This window comes from Poromitra crassiceps (genome assembly GCF_964638095.1).
Source record: "Poromitra crassiceps genome assembly, contig: HAP1_SCAFFOLD_366, whole genome shotgun sequence".
NCBI classification, from domain to species: Eukaryota; Metazoa; Chordata; class Actinopteri; order Beryciformes; family Melamphaidae; genus Poromitra; species Poromitra crassiceps.
In genome coordinates, this window is record NW_028152038.1 from 1 (window position 1) to 27,042 (window position 27,042).

Here is a 27,042-nt window from a genome sequence, read left to right on the forward strand (position 1 = left end):
CTGTGGGAGCCGTGTCAAATCACATGAGGAAAGCTGTGAATGGATCTTACCTGAGAGTCTCCAGTCTGCAGTGTGGACTCTGCAGTCCAGCAGACACCAGCTTTATCCCTGAATCGTGAAGCTCGTTGTTACTCAGGTCGAGCTCTCTCAGACTGGAGGACTGGGAGCTGAGAACTGAGGCCAGAGCTTCACAGCTTCTCTCTGACAGCTGACAGCCACTCAGTCTGCATGAGAATTAGTGATGGAGACAAACAACTTTAAAATGTTTTCCATTTAGCACTCATAAATGATAAACCACTTTTTGTGTTTTCAAGTATAGGTGGTGCTATGCCAAATAGCATTAAATTAGGCACTGCACTCTGTCAGGTTCCCAGCAGTGCAATCCCCAAGTTTGAAGTCAATCGGAAGAACGGTTCTTGAGATAAACTACTTTCTGTGTTGCCAGTAGGTGGCGCTTTGCCAAATTGCAAATGATTTCAGCACTGCACTCCATCAGGCCCCCCTAAGCGCACTCCCCAAGTTTGATACATTAGTAATACAATTTACAATTAAGTTAAATTCAATTAAAGTGCCGTATTCTCATGATGCACCATGGATTTCTAACCAAATGACTCAATGCAGCTCATTGGCTATTGTTGTCATTCAATTATCATTAACCATTTATTTAGTCATCTGTTGTTTGCCTAACATTATGTAATGATTAGTGGTCATGATTGTGAACGTTCACGTTACTGTGATTACTAGCGACATATCCCACAGTGTGCTGTGAAATGATAACCTCACTGTGCAGTGAAAATCACTGAGCAGCACCCAACGTGGTAACACTTTATAATAACTATACACTATAAAGTATTAATAAACCATTAGTAAATACATAATTCATCATGAATTCATCATTTATAAAGCATTATTCATACATCACTAAGCATTAGTAACACAGTTATAAACATTTTATTCCTGATTAATAACCTAATCTCTAATGTGTTTAATGATTGTATTCTCATACTTTGTAAATGATAGATGCACCATTTATAAATACGTATTATATTAATTACAAACCATTTACCGTACTTAGGAGTTGTTAATGATTCATAAGATCATTTAGAACGTGTAAGTAAATGATTAAACAACGTATGTACATTCATGTGTACATTTGTGCATGATTTGGACATGGTTAGTGAGTGTTAATATATGGTTTATAAACACTTATTGATACTCAAACTCATGATTAATTAAGGTAGTTACTAGTCATTAGTTAAGTATTTCATGTGAGCTCATCTAAAGTGAGGACTATCTATGCCTTATAAAGCATGTAATAAATGAGATAGGAGGTCTGGGCTGGCCTTGACCAATGGAGGCAGATGTCTGAATGCCCAAACGGCCAGGGGGGTGATTCTGAGAGATGTGTTTCACTCAGGGTTTTGTGTCTCTAAGAGGGTCAGAATTGCATGATGGGGAGAAAATGCAAATTAAGCCTGCCAGATTTTCTTGAATAACTCTGGAACCGACGCTCTGATCTTTCTGAAATTGTCATCGCTTGTCCAAGAAGTGAGCATGGGCTTTACAACGAAACCATCCATGAGTCTCTACGACCTCGGGAAGTGGGTGAAATTGACATTTTTGTGTATTTTTATAGGTTTTTAAGTGTCAAAGGTAGGGATGTCACAATATATCGTCCCACAATATATCGCGATATCAAAACGTGACAATATGTATCGTTGAGATTAAATCTCATATCGTGAGAAAAAGAAGCTGAACATGGTGGCACTGATCTGCATCTGATTGCATGCTCGCTCTCCTTTTCATTGCTTTGTTTGAACAGACGAGGGACGTTACAGACACGGAGGGTGAAAATGGTGAAATCACTCAAATTAGCGTGGAGGTGCCCCCTCAACTTACAAATCGATTGCAAAAAAATATTGTTAAAATATTGTATCGTATCGTTATCGTGAACCCAATATCGTGTATCGTATCGTATCGTGAACTGAATGTATCGTGACACCCCTAGTCAAAGGTGTAATAATTATTTATCCCTAAACAGTAGATGGGTGGGGTTACTCCCCTAAGGCTTTGCAGATGGGGCGGTTCACTTGGGATCAATTGACCTATCGCTAAGCCACGCCCCGAACGCAGACGAGCCAATCACAGCGCGTGCAGCTCACAATACACTCGGACATTCTCAGCTTAGAGCTCCATAGAGAAGCACTAGAAAACGCGAGTTTCCTCTGGTTTTATACATTTATAAGTTGAAAAAATGGTCAAACGATATGCATGGGGGTAAATGCAACATTACGAGGTATCCTGGGAGGCCAGGCAATTGATAATATTAAACTAGTAAATGTAGATCCACTCATATCCACAATGCTACTGTTTTGGAGTTAAATCTGCGATCGTGGTGAGTGACAGCGAGGTGTGTGTGTGTGTGTGTGTGTGTGTGTGTGTGTGTGTGTGTGTGTGTGTGTGTGTGTGTGTGTGTGTGTGTGTGTGTGAGACAGGATTTGTCCGTCCGGTTTAATAAAATACATTTAGTAGCGACGGTCCACTGATGATAAATCTTGGCCTTCAAAATAATATGAAATGTCCTTAAAAATGTCATGAGGTCACAATGACATGGCTCTGCAGAGAGCTTTTATTTTGACTGAGATACATGTGTGGAAGCAACAAAACTCATAGGTGGAAAACAGCGACAGTTGTATGTTTTGGAGGAACTGACAATGATGAAAAACATGCGGTCGTCACGCACGGCTAAAGTAGAAACCACTTAGCGGATGGAGAAGCTTTTCACTACAGTCTGCCACACTGTACTGAGCAGTCATGCTCACAAGAACGGAGTGGACGCAGGATCTCAATATATTCAATATATACATGTATCACTGATGTGACATCAAAGTAAGTTTACGTTCAGAACTACTCTCCTACATTAGTGTTTAGACCCGAAACATGACTGGCAGTGTTATCTCATGTGTGTATGTGTGTGTGTGTGTGTGTCAGAGAGAGAGAGAGAGAGAGAGAGAGTACGGTACTGTGTCTGTGTGTGTGTGCGTGTGTGTGCGTGTGCGTGTGCGTGTGTGTGTGCGTGTGCGCGTGTGCGTGTGCGTGTGGGAGAGAGAGAGGGAAAGAGGGAGAGAGTGTCACTCAACAATGTCTTGCAAATACGTTTTTTTTGTGAATGCCATATTTGATGAGCTGTGGGAGGGCTGGACAGCACAAATTAAAGCAGGATTTTTTTAAATCAACTTCATACTTGCTGAAATGTTATTATCATACATGTGGGTCTCTTCTCCCTGTGTATTCCATACTCTCTGGCTTTACACAAAATATGGAGGAACCCCATCTACTAGTGATGCGCGGGTCACCCAGAACCCGCCGGGTCCCGCGGGCTGGGCCGCCCCGCAGGCGGGCTGGGTTGGCAAATTATGAAAATATCTTGGGTGCGGGCGGGGCAGGCTCAGAACGTGACAAAGCAACATTATTAAATAATTTAGAGCAGTGAAACACGCAGAGTAATTAACCTTAAAGACGTGAACTCTCTCTCACACACAATCAGACAGACTCCTGCTGCACTCTCTATAGCCTACATGGAGTAAAGAAACGCTTCAATGAGGTAGCCTATGTGCTCTCAAAACAAACATTTTGGAAGGATTATTCGCTGTAATTATTATTTGAAGTGTCCATATAATGCCACTGCAGATTTTCTGTTGTGGACTCGACTGTGATCTATTTGTCAACTTTACTGCAACATGAGTAGGCTGTGGACAATTGAGAGCTCATGAGGTAATTAAAAGAAATCAGACAGCGAGTCTAGCCGTATCTGCAAGCCGTGTGCGCACCTGCTGCACTACTACGTTTAGTAGCCTACTACTGCAACATGGCCAATTGAGAGCGCATGAGGTAATTAAAATAAATGGGGAAGAATAAGAACTGTTTCTGTAGCCTGCCTAGTGCCTACCTCTACCTGCTACCTCCATTTGAAACACTGCGGTCACGCCATCCGCACTTTGGGGAAGTGAATGAATGAATGAATGAATGAAAATGAATGAATGAATGAATGAAAAAATGTATTGGTCACCACCACCACCACCAAGCATACACTTAGGTCATAACCAAAGGTTTGGGGCAGAAGCAAACGCTTATGTAAAGCCCCCCCTTTTCTTACAATTAAAATAAGAAGATCATCATGATCAGACATTTTGGACATTGTCCTTACTTGCCATCAAATAAACAACAAAGGATTGCAAGGAAAAATATCCTAATACAAGAAACAAACAACAACAACAAAAACAAAAAAAGCAAAAATAAACAAATAATACAACAGTCAAAAACCAGTGGGTAGCAAATAACAAAACAAACACAATCCATACATGCATATTCATACATTTTATAATCATTGTTTTATTATTATTATTATTATTATTATTATTATTATTATTATTATTATTATTATTATATATATATACATATACCAATATATATATATATACTTATACATACTTTTTTTTTCTTTATTATTATTATTATTATTATTATTATTATTATTATTATTATTATTATTATTATTATTATTATTATTATTATTATTATTTATTTGTTTATTTCTTTTTTCCCTTTGTCCCCCACATCATTCAGTTACCTAGGAACTAGACTGTAATTTTCCAACATCATGTCTTTATACCTTTTTTTAAAGATCAACACATTCTTACTGGTTTTTAAGTCTTCCGGCAAAGCGTTCCACAACTTCACACCACAGACAGATATGCACCTGCTTTTCATAGCTGTGTTACAGAAGGGTTGTTTCCAATTTTGTTCGCCTCTGAGGGCATAACCCCCCTCTCTTTCTTTGAACATTATTTGTATGTTGGACGGGAGCAGTCCCTTTCTGGCTTTATATACAATCAAAGCTGTTTTTTGATCCACCAAGTCCATAAATTTTAATGTTTTTGACTTTATAAATAATAGATTAGTATGATCATAGAATCCAACATTATTCACTATTCGTATTGCTCTTTTCTGTACTGTACAAACTGACTGTAGTGTGGTTTTGCAAGCATTACCCCAGATCTCAACACAGTAAGTTAAATAAGGTAAAATCAACGTGGAATAAAGAGTGTTCATGGATCTGTGGTTAAGGAAGTGTCTGACTTTGTTCAAAACCCCGATGTTTCTGGAGATTTTGGATCTTACTTTGTTCGCTTGGGATTTCCAACTGAATTTATGGTCTATTACTACCCCCAGGAAAGTGTTTTCGTATACTCTTTCTAAATCAACCCCTCCTATCCTTAAACCTACCTCAGTTATTAAATGTGTTTTGTGTGTCAGTCGCGCTATCTGAAGACCATGGATTAATTGAAGAAAGACCGACATGAAAGCAGCAGCGCAACTCATCCAGAGCAGGCCTAGGCTACAACTGTTGTCGCGCACGGCAGCATGTGAGTGTCTGTGTGTGTGTGTGTGTGTGTGTGTGTGAGAGAGAGGGGGGAGAGAGACAGAGTTATTAGCTACTTTGCACACCTTGGAAGCTCTGCTGTGCTCCTCCTGAGTCCGGAGACATATTACATTAAATTGGCCGTTGCGGGCTGCTGGGTTGGGCTGGGTTAGGAATTTTCAGATATTTTAACGGGCTGGGCGGGGCGGGCTGGCTCCAATGACGGGTTGGGTTGGGGCGGGCCTTAAAAAACCCTGACCCGCGCATCACTACCATCTACTAATTCAATATTTGCTTCATTTGAACTTTGCGTGTTTGTGTAACATTACATATCGTCGCTGTCCGATGAAAACCACTTATCTCCAAAACAGCAACTTTTCAGGAAATGAAAAAACCCTCTGCTCTTAAAATACTGGACACCATGTCATCAAAGTTGGCACGTCTTCATTATAGACGTTACATTTGTAATATCTGTCGTTACAATATTAAAGGCCCAATCCGTCAAAACTCACTATTACTGACGCCGGTGGCCGTTAGTATAACTGCAGGCAGCGTGTGAACGAGCTGACGCGCGGGCACCATACTCGCACGCGCACAAGCAGTTGCCTTGCAACAGCAGAGCTGTTCGTTGCCTTGTAACGTTAACTCATAAAAGTCACTTGAAAACGGCAACCTGGACAATTTATCGGTCAGATCAGCCTCGAGATGCCCAGGAAGGATTCTGGATGAATTAGGGGACGTTATTGTGGCATGTTTGGTCGTGTTTTGGCTTGCGTTGGCTGCGGGCAAGTCGATACTCATGTTAGCAAAAGCCAGGAAATAGCCTGCTCCCCCTGTATGTACGGTAATGCCGGGAGTTGACCAAACTGAACAATCAAACAATGTTTCATAAGCATAACAGTAACGTTAGGCATATTTAGGACTGTTAAATTCATTATCCACACAAGACGGTAACGTTATTAGTGGGGCTGGTGGTAATTTCTATAAATGTAAATTAATATTAGTTAGCCGCGATTAGCATCAAGCTAACGTTAGGCCTAGTATGTGCAGTCCCACTGCAGTCAGAGCCTGCTGGCTGCGGGAAGTGGATACTCATGTTAGCACAAGCAAGGAAATAGCCTGCTCCCCCTGTATGTACGGTACCGTCAAACAATGTACCGTAAACATAACAGACAGTAGGCTAACGTTAGGCATATTTCCGACTGTTAGATTCATTATCAACACAAGACAGTAACGTTATTAGTGGGGCTGGTGGTCATTTCTATAAATATAGCTAAATCTATTAGTTAGCCGCGTATAGCATCAAGCTAACGACTCACCACCGCAGCTAAATGCAGTCAAACAATAATGTTCCATGACCATAAGCATAACGGTAGTAACGTTAGGGCTGCATTACTTCACACAAGATGGTAATGTTAGCAGAGTTTCTGACCAGGTGGTCAGATACTTGTACTACGGAGTGACAGTAAAAATCTTGAATCTTGAAAATCCATTAGCAAGCAGCTAACGTTATCTGGTCAAAACCACATTACAGTAGCTACAAGCAGCAAGTTCCCTTCATGAACCGAAAACACAGTCCTGACTCTAGTTTCCCCCCGATGTCGGTCACATTGCTGCTGTCTGGCCAGACGGGCTTCATTAGATAAATATTTATTTATTTAGTCTGGACTTTTTCTGGAGTCTGTGTTGTTGTTTCCTTTAGCTAGCAGCTAGCGACGAGCGTAACGTTAAAAGCTACTTCAGCCATTTCCTGTTAGCAGTCTAGGACAAGAGGCAAGCTCATGAACGCGCGCAGACGTCACATCCTCTAGCTGTGGCGGGAGATGCTATCCACTTGGAAACTGCGGTTTTCCATGTATCTTCTGAACGGCTGGTCGGAGAGAAACGCCCTTGGTCGCCATTTTTAAGTGACGTCAAGGCGCATTCACTCAGTGCCAATAATAAACACTTTGTGCACATTTATTTCTCGCCAGAACCAACGGAATGGGCCTTTAATATATTACCTGAATAAGCTCAAATGATGTTAGAGGATTATCAATCTGAGTTTGATGCACTTTTTCCGCAGTGCGCAGCTCCGCAAAGCCTCCCACGGTCTGGAGCACACGGCCATGCGCACATACCTCCAGCCGGCTCCTCCAGCAGCGACCTCGAGCGCGCTCTCACGCCGAGTTAGAAACAGCGTCTCGGGGGAACAGAGCCTGCCAGTAACGCTAACATTACTCTCCACAGAAATCACTTTGATCTCCACAGTTTAAATGAGTTTGCAGCCCAGGGACATTTTTTTTTTTTTTTTTATCTATTCATGTCAGACAATGTCAGAAACAAAAAAAGAAAATCACTGAGCAGCACCCAACGTGGTAACACTTTATAATAACTATACACTATAAAGCATTAATAAACCATTAGTAAATACATCATTCATCATGGATTCATCATTTATAAAGCATTATTCATACATCACTAAGCATTAGTAACACAGTTATAAACATTTTATTCCTGATTAATAACCTAATTTCTAATGTGTTTAATGATTGTATTCTCATACTTTGTAAATGATAGATTCACGATTTATAAATACATATTATTGCCATTCCCAAGTTCGTTAAAGCGATATCTCAAGAACGGCTTGATGGAATTTCTGCCAATTTGGCTCAAACGTCGACTTGGGCGCAAGGATGAACGGATTACATTTTGGTGATCAAAGGTCAAGGTCACTGTGACCTCTCGAATGCCATTTTCAAGCTTGTTAACGCAATATCTCAGGAATGCCTTGATGGAGTTTCTTCGAATTTGCCTCAAAACGTCTACTTGGACTCAAGGATGAACTGATTACATTTTGGTAGTCAAAGTTCAAGGTCACTGTGACCTCACACACCCAATTTCCAAGCTCTGTAACGCAACATCTCAGGAGCGCCTTGACGGAATTTCTTCCAATTTGCCTCAAATGGCGATTTGGACTCAAGAATGAACTAATGGTGGAGGCATAAGTCTGCGTTGCATTCGTACTAGTTTGTTATGTCATTCTGTTACGTTATGTCTTGTCATGTCTGTCAGGAGTATTTGTTCCTCACCTGTGAGCTTTTAAGGTGTTGGGTAGGCTGTGAAAATGAATTGTCCTTCTGAGATAAATAAAGTCATCTGAATCTGAATCTGAATCCAAGGAGAGGAAACAATGAAATGTCCTCATGGAAAGTAATTCACATAGACTAGGAAGTCTTGGTAAATATTGGATTCACAATTGGTTTTAAAATTACATGAACAGAGATAATCCTCTACATGATATATGTGTTTATGTGAGCTGTACATCATCCAGCTTATTACACGGTTACTAACTAAATAAATCAAAATGTAACTATGAGATGCAACTCCCATTGTTAATTTGATTATTAAAGAAACAGCATTTACTGGACTTCGTTCTGCAGATTGATATGACCCACGGCCTCCAGAGTGTGTAATCAGAATTGTCTGTTATAAGCAATGGTCTGATATACAGAAATAACAGACTGTAGAATGCTGTGATCGACCAATCAGAATCAAGCATTCAACAAAGCCGTGTGATAATTGCTGATAGTAACGTGTATGTAAAGCAGGATTTAAATGGTCGTCTGTTGAACACGAAGAGGAATACTCACCTGAGAGTCTCCAGTCTGCAGTGTGGACTCTTCAGTCCAGCAGAGATCAGCTTCACACCTGCATGTTTCAGGATGTTGTCACTCAGGTCCAGCTCTCTCAGACTGGAGGACTGGGAGCTGAGCACTGAGGCCAGAGCTTCACAGCTTCTCTCTGACAGCTGACAGCCACTCAGCCTGAAGAAGAATTGGTGAGAGAGATATACAACACATTTGAAAATGTATATATATTTTATTTAATATATTTGATCTACCCAGTTATTAACCTACAGAGCTTTATTGGAGGCTTTGACCACTGGCAGCAGCCTCAGAAGAGCCTTGTCTGAAGCAGAGTATTTCTTCAGGTCAAACTCGTCCAGCTCTTCTTCTGATGACAGTAAGATGAAGACCAGAGCCGACCACTGAGCAGGGGAGATTTTGACTGTAGAGAGACTTCCTGATCTCAGGTACTGTTGGATCTCCTCCACTAGAGAATGGTCATTCAACTCATTCAGACAGTGGAACAGATTGATGTTTGTCTCTGCAGAGGGATTCTTCTTGATCTTCTTCTTGATGTACTGGACTGTTTCCTGATTGGTCTGTGAGCTACTTCTTGTCTGTGGCAGCAGGCCTCGTAGGAGAGCCTGATTGGTCTCCAGTGAAAGGCCCAGGAGGAAGCGGAGGAACAAGTCCAGATGTCCATTTGGACTCATTAAGGCCTTGTCCACAGCACTCTGGTAGAGATATTTTACTGCTGATCTGGGTCTGAGTAGCCTAGACAACCTGGAGGCTTCTGACAGTGGATTGACACCAGTGTTGATGAATGAGACCATGACATGAACAGCAGCCAGAAACTCTTGAATGCTCAGATGGACAAAGCAGAAGACCTGGTCCTGGTACATCCCACACTCCTCTTTTTTAAAGATTTGTGTGAACACTCCTGAGTAAACTGAGGCTGCTTTGATATCAATACCACACTGTTTCAGGTCTTCTTCATAGAAGATCAGGTGGCCTTCCTCCAGCTTCTCAAAAGCCAGTTTTCCCAGAGAGAGAATCATGTCGCTGCTCTGTGTCCAGTGCGGATCTGTTTCAGTTTTCCCATGATACTTGACGTTCTGCAATTTGGACTGAACCACCAGGAAGTGGATGTACATCGCAGTCAGGGTCTTGGGCAGGTTTTCTGTGTCACGAGTGTTCAACAGATGCTTCAGAACTTTAGCAGTGATCCAGCAGAACACTGGGATGTGGCACATGTTGTGGAGGGTTCGTGAATTCTTGATGTGGGAGACAATTATGCTGGCCTGCTCATCATCTCTGAATCTCTTCCTGAAGTAGTCTTCTTTCTGTTGGTCATTGAAGCCTCTCACCTCTGTTACCAGGTCAACATACTCAGGAGGAATCTGACTGGCTGCTGCAGGTCGTGTGGTTATCCAGATGTGAGCAAGGCGAAGCAGATTCCCCTTGATGAGGTTTGTCAGCAACACATCCACTGAGGTCGACTCTGTAACATCATCCAGGAACTCATTGTTCTTGAAGTCTAGAGGAAGTCGACACTCATCCAGACCATCAAAGATGAACATCACTGGGAATTTGTCAAACCTGTAGATTCCTGCTTTTTTGGTCTCAGGAAAGAAGTGGTGAAGAAGTTTCACCAAGCTGAACTGTTTCTCTTTCAGCAGATTCAACTCTCGGAAAGTGATTGGAAATATGAATTGCATATCCTGGTTGGCTTTGTCTTCAGCCCAGTCCAGAGTGAGCTTCTGTGTTAAGACTGTTTTCCCAATGCCAGCCACTCCCTTTGTCAGCACTGTTCTGGTTGGTTTATCTCTTCCAGGTAAGGGTTTAAAGATGTCTTCATTTTTGATTGTGTTTTCTGGGCTCAGTGGTTTCCTGGATGCCGTTTCAATCTGTCTGACTTCATGTTCGTTGTCGGCCTCTCCAGTCTCTTCCTCTGTGAGGAAGAGCTCTGTGAAGATCTCATTCAGAAGTACCAACTTTTCTGAGTTTGTGATTCCCTCAAACAAACGTCTAAAGTTCTTCTTCAAGGTGGATTTGTGTTCACTCTGGCACTCGGCAAGCATCTCTGAATGAACAGACAACAATGAGAGAATGGTATAGTAATTATGAGTAATGCTAAGATTTCCTGTTAAATGTCCATATTCTAAACATGAATTTATTTAGTCAGCTCATCCTGGCGTTTAATGGAGTTGAAGGTATAAGCTGTTGTACAGTCAGTTATTATTACTCAACAGGGAGTTAGGGTTAGGGTCATGTAACAGGGAGTTACATGCAACCAATCAGATTCTCTAAAGACACTTTTCCACTGTGCTGATAATTCCCACAAACTGTGCTTTATTGTTTGTGTTGGCAACTTTTGTGTTGAACAAGCAGATACTTTCTATACTAAAATGGCAGCCTGCCCCTCTTCACAAATCTATTGTCTGAACATAGGCTAATAAAAGTAGACTCACACTCTATATACATTTCATTTAGGGCTGTCAATCGATTAAAATATTTAATCGCTATTAATTGCATGATTCTCCATAGTTAATCACGATTAATCGCAAATTAATCACACTCTTTTTTTAAATCGGTTCTAAATCTTTAAATGGCGGTACCTTAAATCTGGTATTTTCTTGTGCCAGTTAACAACACTTGAGAGCTTTGTTCAAATATGCACTGTTGCATGGGTAGTATTATTATTAGCTATTATCATTAGTATGGGTAAGTATTTGGCCATTGGTATTGTTATTATTGCTACTAGTTACTGGGAATACGCATCTCTCAGGCTGCACTCTGTGAAGTTAACTGTGCTATCCTCCACATCTCTCGAGCCACAGTGTGTGCAGACAAGAGCAACTGTCTCAGCTCTCTCCCCCCTCTCTCTCTATCCCCCTGTCTCTCTCTCTCTGCCTGTCTCTCTCTCTCTGCCACGGTCTATATATATGAGGGCAGAGAGAGAGAGACAGATGATTGTAATATATATATATGTTGGTCTCGACCTAGTTTCAAGATGAAGACCAGTCATGTTACCTCACATCACAATAGGCATCAGCTCCCAGCCTAAGTCAAGTGTAATCCTAGTGTGACGTCCGTTATGACGTGTGACTCATCACCCCATCCTCAATAGCCAATCAGCCCCTGTCAACATGCCAATATGACGTCACTGCCGAGGCTATGAGGTGGCAGTACATATAGCCATGGTCAGCACGTCATCATCCTCTTTCCCTGATCCTTCACCTCCATGGTCGCTGTACCTGGGCAGGTCGTATCCCCTCCTCTGAAGCTGTGTTTCGCCCCACCCACCTCCCCAGTCCACCACCAACGTCTTGACTCCTGAAGAATCCCCTACGGGGGGGGGGGGGGGGTTCTCTATCCTAGTCTGAGTAGATGCCCTCCTCTCACCACAAGAAGAGAGTCATCTTACCACGGAGTCATTACGCCAAAGAATCAGTTGTCATGCTGCCATGCCATAGAATTAGTTGCCATGCCATTTCATGCCATAGAACTAACCGCCATGCCATTCGTGAATAAAGCTCGCTTGTTAAACTTTACCCACTGGTCTCTCATGATTATATATATAATATATATATATATATATATATATATATATATATATATGTATATAATATATATTTGAGAGAGACTGAGAGAGAGTAGACTAAGACTAGTTACTGCGTATTCCCACTAACTAGTAGCAATAATAACAATACCAATGGCCAAATACTTACCCATACTAATGATAATAGCTAATGATAATAGCTACTCCCCATGCAATAGTGTATGTTTGCACAAAGCTCTCAAGTGTTGTTAACTGGCACAAGAAAATGTCAGGTTTAAGGTACCTCGGTTTAAGGTAGATTTACAACAGATCAAATTAATTGTGCGATTAATCGTGATTAACTGTGGACTCACACTATATTTAGGCAAAAAGTGTTTTTAAATAATTTTGTCATATATGTCATATCTTACAAATCATTTTATGTGATGCATGCTTGCATAAAGTCCCATTTTATAATTGTCCCATTACTTACCTTCGGGTCTTCGGGTTTTTAATAATCGTTGCAGTAGATCATTCTTGAGGATCTTCCTCAGAACCTCTTTGGTCACCTCCAGAGTGTATTCGCTGTAGGTCTGGAACATGTGATCTACTGTGTCCAGCCTGTCTGCCTTCTCCAGGCGGCTCTTTGGGATGGCTGGGATGTCTAGGATGCCAGTCTGCTGCAGGAACCACTTGAACCTCTTGAACTCGTCATCTCCCAAATCATCCAAAGTTCCCAAGAGCAGCTCTACAGGTGTCGCCATCGTTGCTCCCTGATGAGAAGACATTAGGATTAGTTGACCATACTATTGATCCTGTAACTGTGAGCTTGCAGATAATAGCGCCCTCATCTGACTGGCAGTTCTCACTTTTGAATGGCTCCGGTTCCAGGAAGTGAATTTCCCATTCATTCGTTTCAGAACATTCTTATAAAGTTTTAATCCTGGAAGCAAGCCAACCAGCTAAGATATGAATCATGACTATGAAACAACAACAACAAAAGGGGGGTAAATGGCAAATGTTTTATTTTTATTGTTTGCAGTTTTCTCTTCTTTTTTCTTCTTCTCTATTGTGTGGCTCATAATACTGTCAATTAGTGGTGTAAAATTAATTTGCGGTTTATACTGCAGTGCTTATATATCGTTCCTCCACAGAGGTGCTAAATTGAGTCGAGTCAGGTAGTCTAAGTAATAATCATGATAGTAATAATATAATAAGAATCCCTGTGTGTGAGCGAGCAAATTCTGTTGGGCCACATATGCCATTTTACGTGCGACCGTGCAGAGCCGGATTTTTAATTAGGGACGATTAATGTTTGAAAGTCCAAATGCCAAAAATGTCACAGGAAGGACAAAACCCTACATGCTCCCCTGTAAAACTGCTCAACACCCCCGGGTGTGCTGTTGTTTTCCTATGGGCAGAGCGCTGCTCTCCATGGGAAAACAATGGTACAGCAGCAGTGCTACACTTAGCGTCACAAAATAAAATAAATACACAGCGTTCAAATTTCCCACCGAGCGCTGCGCTCCAAGTTCAAATTATTTCAACTTTGACCTTGTTACCGCTGACCTTTATTTATTTATTTATTTATTTATTTATTTATTTATTTCGGTCATGGGCAATTAAAACATTTCATAAAATAAAACAAAAAAGTACAAACAAAACAGCACAAGGCTGATAGACCGAAAAGGTGTAGGCTGAAGCTATAGCTTATAGCGCCTACCCTTCTTACTTAAACAAGCTATACAACAGAAAAATGATTAACGAATAATCAATTATAAACAAAAACAGAGACAATAATACTCAAATTCAAATAATTACAAAATTGACAATTACACTCGCATATACATTGCATTACCCGAATATGCACATATACCGGTACACATATATATATACATATATATACATAGGATATCTTAATAATTATTATCATTATAATCATTATTATAACCACCATAATCACTTTCATAATTATATTTCATTACAATATACAATACAATACAATATATACAATATACAACCGTCCAGAAATTAATATACACCATACACAGATTATATATAACTCAATATTGTTACTATAACTCTTCCTCCCTATACCTCATAATAATGCATTTTTTATATTTCTTTTTGAACTGGATCACACTTGAACATTGCTGTAGCTCCACATCCATACCGTTCCATAGCTTAACTCCACATACTGAGATACAGTATGATTTTAATGTCGTCCGAGCTCTTTGGGTTTTTAAATTTAACTCCCTCCTGAGGCAATAACCCCCCTCTCTATCAGAGAACATCGCCTGGATATTTCCAGGGAGTTGATTATTCCTGGCTTTATACATTATAATCGCAGTTTTATATTCTATAATTTCCATTAATTTTAAAAGATTTGAATCTAGAAAAAGTATGTTAGTATGATCACGATATCCAGCATAGTTTATTATCCTTATAGCTCTTTTTTGAAGGATGGTTATTGCATGAAGTGAAGTTTTATAGGTATTTCCCCAAATCTCTGAGCAATAATTTAAGTATGGTAAGTACTTTCATGAGTGCATGACACATGTGGAAGGAACCTGGGTCCAGAGATGGGAAGTAACAAAGTACAATACTTCATTACTGTACATTACTGATTTTTCGGGTATCTGTACTGCTGAGTATTTATTTTTCTGACAAGTTTTTACTTTTACTCCCTACATTTTAACACAAGTATCTGTACTTTCTACTCCTTACATTTTCAAAACAAGCTTGTTACTTAAGTTTGAATGCACGACAACAACGATTAAAGAAAGACAGAGAAGAAACGGGGCAGAATGAATAGAGATAGCTCATTCCAGGCTCCGCCAATAGTATGGAATGGCACTCGTGCGGTCCCCTAAATGTCAGCTTGTGATTGGCTCTCTGTCAATGTTACGAAACTTCATTGGCTAGACAGTCTCCTAAGGGGGCGTTGACATAACCTGGAAAAAAAGTGCACAGTCCACCCACCAGACCACATCATGTATCGATGTATCAGAACCACACACCAAACGTGAGAACGCTGCCATAAGAGAGACGAGAGATGGACACTCGGTCGCGCTGAGAAATTGCGTCTGTGAATAGTGATGTTCATGTCAGCCAGAGGAACCAGCAACATGAGCGATGCCGCTGAAAGTGAGGTTGAAGTTGTCAACACTGCAGACTCGAACGAGCCAGACGCTCTGGCAGTGTAGCTTTTTCTTTCAACTCTCTTGTTTACTCGGCGTAATAGTTGTCTGATCAGACACTAGAGAAAGAAACACAGGACAAGCAGGGTATAGTTACATCTTGTCTTGTGTTTTCAAAACTCAGTGTTTGTATCCAGAGGCTTCAATAAAGTAGGAGACACCTTGTATCCAACAGTTAAACTTTTGTGATTAACGATTTGCATATTCATATATCCTGCAAATATGAATGAGGGAGGAATAGATTTTTTTTTTTGTCATTTTAAGGATTTGAATGGGATAATTTGACTGTTTTTGTGGAAAAACTACAGCACAGAGTTTTAAGATGTATAAAAACACGTTTGTAGGGGATATTTTAAGTTCAATAGTCTTCAAATTATATTATTAATATATGATGTGAGGTTCAGTTACATTTAGCTTTGCACAGAAACATCCGGTAAAAATACTTTTTTACTTTTACTCATTGAGTATATTTTATAGCCTGTACTTTTTTACTTTTAATTGAGTACCGTAAATTCCGGACTATAAGCCGCGGCTTTTTTCCCGTTTTTTGGCCCCTGCGGCTTATATAACGGTGCGTCTTATCTATGGATTTTTTCAGAAAAAAAAAAAAAAAAAAAAAAAAATCTCTCTTTTTTAGCACTCTTTCTAACTATAAATCCACTTGTGTTTTAATTTCCTCTCTTGCCCTCTTTTCACCACACCGCGGACACTGTGTGCACTGTAAAAATAAACAACGGTGGTGTTGTGTTATGTTGTTTTGTTGAAATGTTACGGTAATACGGTAAATGGGAGCTTCCTCAAACAGCCATCTCTTTCCCGACAATCCCCTCTGTGCGTGACCACTTACATATGGTAATTACGGTAAGCAAACGGCCACAAGCCCATCAACTCCCTCCCCCGACTACCAGGAGAAAATCACAAACTTCGGCGAATTCACACAAAGGAAGATCAAGGAATATTCCATCGAACCGGAGCAGATCATAAATATGGATGAAGTGCCTTTGACGTTCGACCTGCCACTCACTCGGACTGTTAACAAGAAGCGCCCTGGAGGATTCTTTCACCAAAAAAAAGCTTTGCTCGTTCTCGACAGCATGAGAACGAGCAGTAGATGATCATGAGGTGGTTTTTCAGACGTGTCGATATAGCAGTTTATCGCAAAAGTGTAATGGAAACACATTTTTCGCATTTGCACGTCATGTGACCCATATTATCCCTTGGAAAAGGAGCGGAAAATAAGTTTGGTAAGTAAGGTTCGATAGCCGTGTCAAAACCTCCGCAGCAAGTGGAAAACTTTGAAGCAACGCTACCTAGCAGAAAGACGAGTGTTGTGCAAAAGCGTAGCCGGGCAAATTAGATAATGTTTAATGGCAGAAATCGGTCCATGGTGACAGCAGGCTGCCTGTGTGCGCGCATTTGGCACAGCGGCGAGATGAGAGGATGAAAAGCACACACTGGTGCGGTGGTGCTGTCTGAAGTGAATACAGTGACTGTGAGTAGGCTAATACATTGCACACGTTTCAGGTGCAATTATAGAACCAAATCAGCCTTTTCCCCCCTCCATCTCTAAATCGGACCAGTTGTAGGCTATTAGGCTACCTTTTTTCCTCTGCCTGTCGCGCTGACTGCATTCACGCAGCCAGCAACATTTTGCGACTCATTTTCTTTTGAATTGATAATCAGGCTCGTTTATATGCATTGTAACTTCATGTTGGGATTTCCATTGACCATTGGTTGGATTTGAACATGCAGGGGACGGGATATGGGGCAGATCCCCGTGCGTAATCACTGTGGCAGCTGCTGCAACGGGGAATCACTCAAACGCAACTTCAATGGAAACGCCTACAAGTCGCAATTGTACATTGTCGAAGTTGTAGAAATATCGCAATTCTTTTGCGAAAAACTGTAATGGAAACACAGCTATAGATGAAGAGGAGTTCGTTGGTTTTGAGTGACAATGAAGGAGAGAGGAGAGTGGTTGACGAAGCCACCCTGAACCTGTTCGTTTCCGACACTGAAGATGAGGACTTTGGTGGTTTCAGTACGCAGGAAGAAGAGGAAGACGAGCATTAGTGACTTGACTTCTCTGGTTACAGGTTTGCTGCACATATAGCCTATTGTTGTGTGATTTTGTCTGGGGATTAGTGACCTGACTTTTGTTTTGTTTTGTTGAAATGTTAATAAATGGGAGCTTCCCCAAACAGCCATCGCTTTCCCGACATTCCTCTCTGTGCACGAACCCTTTCATATGGTAATTAAACATCAAAACACCCGCGGCTTATAGACCGGTGCGGCTTATAGAAGAAAAAAATAGTCAATTTTGGTCCCGCGGCTTATACACCGGTGCGTCTTATAGTCCGGAATTTACGGTAAATAGTTGAATCAGTACTTCTACTTTTACCAAAGTCGTTTTTTTACACAAGTAACTGTGGAAGACCGGGGATAGTTGTAACATGGGTCAGTTGTAACAATTTCCATTCCTCCAATCAGGAGCAAGTTATGAATCACCTGATTCACTCTGCACATGCTCAGTTTAGTCCTTAGTCCACATGTGAGGAAGTAGCAGCCTGTGGCAGATATAGCCAATGTTAGGAGGAAAAAACTAATTTTGACGTAAGAAAGTATATATTTTTACTTAAATTATTTTTTTGATAGCATTGCCTGCTTTGTAGTTAAACTCATCAAACTTAACTCATTTTAATTATGTGTCTATGTAGCTATTTTACATGCAAATTGTTAGTGCTAATGTTTTAGCTGGTAGCTGTAAGGTAAGCTACTTCATAGAGACAGTCTGCATGTCTTGGAACGGCCACAAAATGTTAAACGGCTGGCGCGCGTGTGGGGTAAAACCGCCGATATATCTCATGGGCTGACTCACCAAAAGACGGTGCTGCGGCTCTAAACTACATGTTTGGGGGTTCTAGAGCAGAACACAAGACGTCTGCTCAGATGTGCGTTTACTGCGGTGGTTAAATACCCGATCGTGTCTGCCTGGGCTGGGCTATCAGCTAAATTCTAACTTTGCTGAATGGATAGAACGGGGGTTTTTACCCCACCCTGACCACGCCCCCAGTCACGCTGAGCCAGCTATTGTGGGCGTTCCTAGGGCCTGTATGGACGTTCCCAGACATGCGGACTGTCTCTATGGCTACAAGTGTCTGGGTCAGTTGTAACACATGAACAAATCGTACAAACTACCCCAAGCAAATGTGTAATTGTATTTATGTTTTCTTTGAAGTTCAGTATGACTCAGTCTTGGCAGAGAAAGACTGACTGTACAAAATAGTGACTCCCTGGACTTCAACTCCCATGATCCTCCTCACCTCACATTTGCCCTTTCCCCTGATTCACTCACCCATGCACACCTGCCAGCACTCCGGACTAATTACATTCAGCCACCTTGTCTGTATTTAAACCCTCAGTATTAGTTACCCTTTGAGAGTGGTATCTTTGTTTGCTCCTTATCATGTGTGCGTAAATGACTTAAGTTTGTTGTATTGTGTTTGGTTAACCTCATCATGTTACCTGTTTATGTGTTTAGCTATTATGTTGGCTGTAGCAGTGCTGGATTAAGGTTATGTTTGTTTCTACTTTTGCCTTAAGTAATATTTTTCGGACACACTAAAGTTCAGTTGGTGCACATTTGTTCAGTTTAAATGTTAGTGTAGAGCTAGTCTCGACGCCAGACCCATGAGAGTTCTTACGCTGATCTCTCTCTGGGTCTGATACACTATGTTACTGCATGCTGCAGAGCTCTCTCTGGGTCTGATACACTATGTTACTGCATGCTGCAGATCTCTCTCTGGGTCTGATACACTATGTTACTGCATGCTGCAGATCTCTCTCTGGGTCTGATACACTACGTTACTGCATGCTGCAGAGCTCTCTCTGGGTCTGATACACTACGTTACTGCATGCTGCAGATCTCTCTCTGGGTCTGATACACTATGTTACTGCATGCTGCAGATCTCTCTCTGGGTCTGATACACTACATTACTGCATGCTGCAGAGCTCTCTCTGGGTCTGATACACTATGTTACTGCATGCTGCAGAGCTCTCTCTGGGTCTGATACACTACGTTACTGCATGCTGCAGATCTCTCTCTGGGTCACACTACGTTACTGCATGCTGCAGATCTCTCTCTGGGTCTGATACACTATGTTACTGCATGCTGCAGATCTCTCTCTGGGTCTGATACACTATGTTACTGCATGCTGCAGATCTCTCTCTGGGTCTGATACACTATGTTACTGTATGCTGCAGATCTCTCTCTGGGTCTGATACACTATGTTACTGCATGCTGCAGAGCTCTCTCTGGGTCTGATACACTATGTTACTGCATGCTGCAGAGCTCTCTCTGGGTCTGATACACTACGTTACTGCATGCTGCAGATCTCTCTCTGGGTCACACTACGTTACTGCATGCTGCAGATCTCTCTCTGGGTCTAATACACTATGTTACTGCATGCTGCAGATCTCTCTCTGGGTCTGATACACTATGAGGCCATTTACACCTGGCATTAACATGCGTTTTCTGCCATCAGATTGCAATCCGATTGTATTTTATCACTTGAAAGTACAGGTGTAAACACCCCCAAAACGCATTGAAGAAGGATTGCAATCTGATCGGCCAAACCACCTCCGGAGGTGGTCAGGGACGCATTATGACAACATTTAACACAAGTGTAAATGCAATGCGTCCTCTCAAAACGCATTCAGCAACTACCATATGGAAATACATAATCTTCATCTTCTTTGCAGTTTTATGGCGGTTGGCATCCTTAAATGTTGCCTTACCGCCACCTACTGGATTGCTAAAACTACATTGCAAATTACGGAAATACGTCCTCGCACGCCGCGAAAGTTTATCTAGTTAGCACAAAGAAATAACACAGCCAGAGCTAGCGTTACACGCTAACGTTAACAGCAAGGACTAACTAACGCTATGGATGAAGACACTCGTGGATGGAGTCACGAGGAGACCAAGTGTCTGCTTTCAATTTGGTCTGAGGAAAGTATACAAGCTAAACTTGGCAGTGCATATCGCAACCGACCCATTTATTAAGTAGTGGCTAAGAAACTGGCAGAGAATGGCCACAACAGGACCTGGCTACAATGTCAGCGAAAAATTAAACACCTGAAACTGGCTTACAGACAGGCCAAGAACAAGAACAAGAAAAGTAGCAGGGTCAGGGCAACGTGTCCTTTTGATAAAGAAATAGATGCAATGCTGGGTGATCGGCTAGCCTTGTACCAAGATGCTGATTACATTACACTACATCAGATGTAGTGTAATGTAATCAGCGTCTTGGTACAAGGCTAGGTGATCGGCCATCGTTTTGTCCAGGTGAAGGGGACGTCATCGACTCTGAAGATAATAACGCTAGCATGGACTCCACCAACAGTGCCAGTGACAGGACAACGGGAATTAAATTGACATTGTCAATGATAAAGATGGTATGTTGTGATCCTCCCTCAACTTGCTATACCCGTAACCTTAAGGTTAATACATATTTACGCTAGTTTCCCCATTAAACCAGGCTATCGTTAGCTGTAACGTTAAACCAAATTGTCACCGCGACGTGTTTCTCCAGCTGTACTGCCGAGCGCAACTGCGTGTCTCTTCTGGATAGGTTGGGTCGCAGTTTATCGCAAATAAAATCAAATGTTTGACGGCGCATACGCAGATTTGACACCCAGTCTTCATCCTCGAAGGTCCCCAACACTATCCTCTCCCACCAGTCTTGACTGGGTTCCCGCACCCAGATAGTCCTTGACAGTGGTGGCACTGATAACAGCTGTAATAAAAGCAGCCGCATAAAACATATTTCTTCTCTGCCTTCGTTCTTGGTATTTCAGCTGTTGAAGACGGCTTCTTCCACGAAAACCAACAAAAGCCCATGCAATAGGGCAGCTTCACGGATGGCTAACATATTCTTTCAATTGTTGTCGCTGTTGTTGTTGTTGTTGAATAGGAGATTAGTTTGTGAGGTCTGCTTCTTTCTGCTCCGTGTTGTTGTAATAAGCCCGCCAAAACGAAAGGGGGCGCGTGGGATGACGTTCGAGCTGGAGAGCAATCGGATTGCAATCTGTTCACCTAAAACGCATGTTAGTGCCAGGTGTAAATGGAATCAGGCTGAAGTGATCAAATACAATCTGATTGCAATCTGATGGCAGAAAACGCATGTTAATGCCAGGTGTAAATGGCCTCTATGTTACTGTATGCTGCAGATCTCTCTCTGGGTCTGATACACTATGTTACTGCATGCTGCAGAGCTCTCTCTGGGTCTGATACACTATGTTACTGCATGCTGCAGAGCTCTCTCTGGGTCTGATACACTAGGTTACTGCATGCTGCAGAGCTCTCTCTGGGTCTGATACACTATGTTACTGCATGCTGCAGATCTCTCTCTCAACCCACTCATGGGAGGCACAGCCCATTTTTCGAACCACTCTCTCATTGCTCATTGCTGCTACGACCTGTCACTCATTCAATTTCACCCCCCTAGACGCGCCCCCAAACCCCAGCAGTGGCTGTGAAGTGATACAGACTCAGTAGTATGCGGAGCCCAGCAATTCAACGTAATATTTGAGTCTGGGGAGAGACTAGTGTAGAGCTGACTGACAGTGCAAGACAATTAAGCACACTAATATTCAGTTGGTGCACATTTGTTAAATTTGATTATATAACAGTAACTAACATACTTGAGACACACACACACACACACACACACACACACACACACACACACACACACACACACACACACACACACACACACACACCAGTTACTGTATGTTAAAAAGTAATGTAATTGTTAAATAAAAAGCTTTCAATATCTTAAGTTTTTGTTTTAATCCTTACTTCATAATGTTACATTTCACCCCAAGGTGTGTTACAACTAACCCAGACTATGGGGTGTATTGTAACATTTCACTCGTTGTGTTTGAGACTAAGCCATGCATTTTCTGTGTGTGTTGCAGAGGTAACAGCTACACTATGTGATAGCAGACACATGTAATTAGTTTGTATACAATTTTGAATGCACTGGCTTTAAAGAGCTCCAAGATACAGACAGAAATGTCAAGAATGTTACAACTATCCCCTGCCTGGGTCTACCATGTCTCTGTTCAAGCTACAGACTAGTTAGCTGTAGGATCCGCCTCCTCCACCAGAGCAATTTAGAGAGAGAGTGGCATCAGCGGAGGACCAAAATGTGTGACTCATTAGCCAATGAACAACAGCCAGGAAGGGGTCTCGCTCTACTTTTGAATGACTCATCAATCAATCAATCAATCAACTTTAATACATGTCCCAGAAGGGCACTTTGGTTTACATCAGGCAGTAGTGGTTATTAAAAGATACACTCGGAACATTATTACTAGTTTGAGAGTAATAAAGGCACACTTCAATATTATACAATACATATACATTTGTTGCAATATGTACAGATTCCAAAAGACCATCTACTCCCTGCTGCCAGTCGCAGCGTGCGCTGCGCCCTTTGCAACTATAGCTCATCAACAAACGCAAGAGGCTGCCATAACATACAGCGCCAGTTTTGGATGTGTCAGAGAAGGGAAAAAAAAGGGGGGGAGGAGGATGCAAAAAGCTAGGGGGAGTGTGTGAAGGCGGGGGGATTGGGTGGGGGAAGAGGGTGGTGGGATGGCTTCTCCCATGCACTCCCGCAAATAAGTAATGTTATGCGCAGCAAAGTTACATTTTACCGAGGGGGAGAGAGAGAACATCCATGATAGCTAACAGCTAGCTATGCTAATAACTAGCTTGCCGTTCAGAAACGCATGTAAACAGCCGTGTGATTAGTGAGAACGTCAGTAAAATAAGGAGAGAGCTGCAGGTGCTTATGCAGAACTAGTGCACAGTGGGTAATGACCCGCTGTGATGAAGAATATAGCGAGATTAACAAGGTTGATGGCAAAACACTGTCGCAGCTGCCAGCAGCAGCACCTCCAGGCTTCAACTAGCGTTTAGCCTGTCACATGACGCCTTCATGGTCCCTCGATAAAGTATGCAGAAATATGCACGTTACCGCACCACTCTCTCAAGAAGCGTCACGTGAGTGTGGCGTTTAAGGCCATCTGTCGCTACAAAATAAATAAACGGGGTGTATCATTGTATTACTCGACAGACATGTAACTAACTTTGCCAGTCTGAGCCATCTTCTATGTGCTGTAACACAGTGCAGTTTCTATTTTTCTGGTGTTTCTTTTTTACATGTTTGGGACAGGCAAATGTCTCAAAATGTTTTATTTTTTTGTAAAGATAATTTTATTTCAAGTTGTTTTATTTTTTTTAGTTTTAATATATTTTAAATTGTAACATATTTCATGTATTTTAGTCTGTGATACGTGAAACCGTGGTATTTTTGTCCAAGGTTATCATACCGTCAAAAACTCATGCCGGCACATCCCTAGATACCTCTTGTTTATTATATCGCAATCACAATCGCAATCGCAATATTGTCCACCCTAATCGCTAATCGCACCTTTCCCCCAAATCGTGCAGCACTAGCCTGAAGCTCCTTTCAGGGTCACGACACAAATCTCGGCGGCGGGTGAAGAGCGCGACAACACAGCAGGTTGCTATGGAGACAGCCTCGAAATGCCCAGACCAAAGTCAACAACAGGTGTCCATGAGGGGCGGGGGAGGGGTGGAGGTGTAGAGCTCTACATTGCAATGAATCTTCAGGGGGAGTTTCTTGCGAGCGGCCTTGCCAGGCCAACAAGCGAGTGGGGGCGCCGGAATCAAGATAGGATGTTTGGTTAGGGGAGGGAAAACAGCATTCCAATTGATTTCTGCTCCAGACATGGTCTCCAACTAAGCACTTCCATGCAGAGCAGTGAATTTCTCCAAAATGTGATCCATCTTGCGATTCAGATCAGAAATCGCACCATCCATCTTGCGATTCTGATCAGAAGTCATAACAGTCTGAGTACTCACGGCTCGGCCCACCTCGTTTAACATGTTTAACATGACGGGTAGCTTTGGGCTTTCTTGAATGGCTCCCATCATTCCATCTGGACAGCCTCGACCATGTCTTTAACAGACAAGTACTTAAGAAGGCTTTGTCCATCCGTTCAGACGCAGCCCACCCTCCAAGCTCGGAGTACAGGCTCCTTCCTTCAGGTCGTCGACTGTGTGCCCCACGGGCCACAAAAAATAGGCACAAGTTCTCCTTTGTCCCTGTCTCCATTCGAGCATTGAACGCTGCTGAGGGAAGGCAGTGATGGTTTAGTGTTTTATTATCATTTTTTACTTTCAGCCTCCACCGCTGTTTGTATTGTTTTATTGTTTCTATTGATTTTATGGTTTCTATTATTTTATTGTTTTTAACTATTGATTTATCTTTCCTTACTTTGTGCACTTTACTGGCCATTCGTGCACTTTATTCTACTACCTCACTTTACCGGTCGCTGCGTGTCTGCACTTTACTGATCGCTGTGCACTTTACGGATCGCTGTGCACTTTACTGATCGCTGTGCACTTTACCGATCGCTGTGCACTTTACGGATCGCTGTGCACTTTACGGATCGCTGTGCACTTTACGGATCGCTGTGCACTTACCGATCGCTGTGCACTTTATCGATCGCTGTGCACTTTTCCGATTGCTGTGCACTTTAATGCTACCTTGCACATTATCGGTCATTGTGTGCCACAAACAAGGTCCTTGATGTTTATTTAGCCTTTTATTTATTTTAACTATAGGCATGTAACATTTAACATGCTACTTGTGTTGTTTCTTGTCAATGTTCTTATTTGTATGTCTATATGCTGCAACTCAATTTGCCCTTTGGGACACTAATAAACTTGAACTTGAACTTGATCATTTTTACTTTCCGATAGACTAGGGCAACGCTCAATCCAAGAAGCAAATGTCCAAATGCTGCCAGGCAGACAACCCGCCACTTCTCCCATGAGTCCATAATATAGCCCGCAGAAAAAGTACCGTCTGGGCAGATAGGTTCCCCTGAACCAGCGCTTCTCGTGGAATTTTTTTTGTCAATTGCGTTGAGAGACCAGCTTATCAGTTCCATGATTACTTCAGATAGTTTCGAAGAGTAGCCCGGTCAGGACGAGTGAGCAGGCAGTGGGAGAGACGGAGAGAGGGAGAGACGAGAAAAAGCGACCGCCTTCGTTGAGAGCAGAGCAAGCATTAGCCAATGAACAACCAGGAAGGGGTCTCACTCTAATTTTGAATGCTAAAATGAAGCTGATAATGTACCATTTGATTCTATACACGGCTCTGGCTGTGACTAGTCATCTGTTTACTGTGCTACACTCTGTTCACCAGTAGAGGGTGATATTTCTCATCTCATATGAAGCTCTGAGTGCTCAACACATTTTAGACCCAGTGTGTGAGAAACCCACAATGCTTCAGAAAGTTGCTCATTTCACCATCACTAGTGGTTATCTGTCTTCACTGCCTGTATTTCTGTGAGCTGGTAAACAGGGCTGAAAGTCACACTTCCTCTTCTAGCACAGAAACCAGCAGAAACAATATACATAAAAAAAAGTATACTGCACAAATAAACAGGAGGTGGTAGTGGATTGCTTTCTTTAGCCCTGTTATTATTAAACCAACAAATGTAACATTCAAATGAAAGTATAACACTTAATCATAAAGAGAGCAATACTGCATGTGGAAGTTTGATTTATCTAATTTAGCTTTACTATGGAAGTCAGTGTGTGTGTGTGTGTGGGGGGGGGGGGGGGCTGCTGAAAAGTGAATGTGAATCATATTATCACATGTTGTAACATGCTGCATATCTGAGTGTAGAAACACCAGGAGAGCCTGCACTTTCCTTCAGATAGACCAACCAGGTCCATCACAAAATTTTAAAGGATTTTCTTTGTCACTCTGGAAATTTGTATGTTTAATATTAATATATTAATATATTTATTTATTCTAACTAGTCAGAGCAGAGATTTTTGAAATTAATGCAGTATTGAGCAAGATAGCATCAGCCCGCCAGCACCTGCAATGGCTATAATATAATCACACGAGGGAAATCACACCGTACGATCTCATTGCTGCAATGGATAGCAAACAACATGGAGTCTGTCTTTTTATAGACCTATCTAAGGCATTCGACACTGTCGATCATGAGATCCTGCTAAATAGACTAGCCAATATAGCAGTTGCCTGGTTTAAAAACTACCTGTCAGATAGAACCCAGTGTGTAAAGTTTGATGGAAATTTTCTCTGATATCTTAACTGTCCACAAGGGGGTGCCACAGGGCTCTGTGCT

At 41.9% G+C, this 27,042-nt stretch overlaps 1 protein-coding gene across 1 annotated transcript in view; it reads right to left on the reverse strand.

Moving 5' to 3' along the window:
• Positions 1-78: 78 nt before the first annotated feature.
• Positions 79-27,042, reverse strand: part of LOC310771123 (NLR family CARD domain-containing protein 3-like) — a gene marked incomplete at its 3' end in the record, with an annotated part of 44,378 nt that continues 17,414 nt past the window's right edge. Inside the window, exons 2-5 of the mRNA XM_083663789.1 lie at positions 13,065-13,344; positions 9,322-11,113; positions 9,055-9,228; positions 79-224 (exon numbers count right to left, since the gene is read on the reverse strand). Coding sequence (XP_083519915.1) covers positions 79-224; positions 9,055-9,228; positions 9,322-11,113; positions 13,065-13,344 — 2,392 coding nt within the window. The remainder of the gene's footprint in view (positions 225-9,054; positions 9,229-9,321; positions 11,114-13,064; positions 13,345-27,042) is intronic.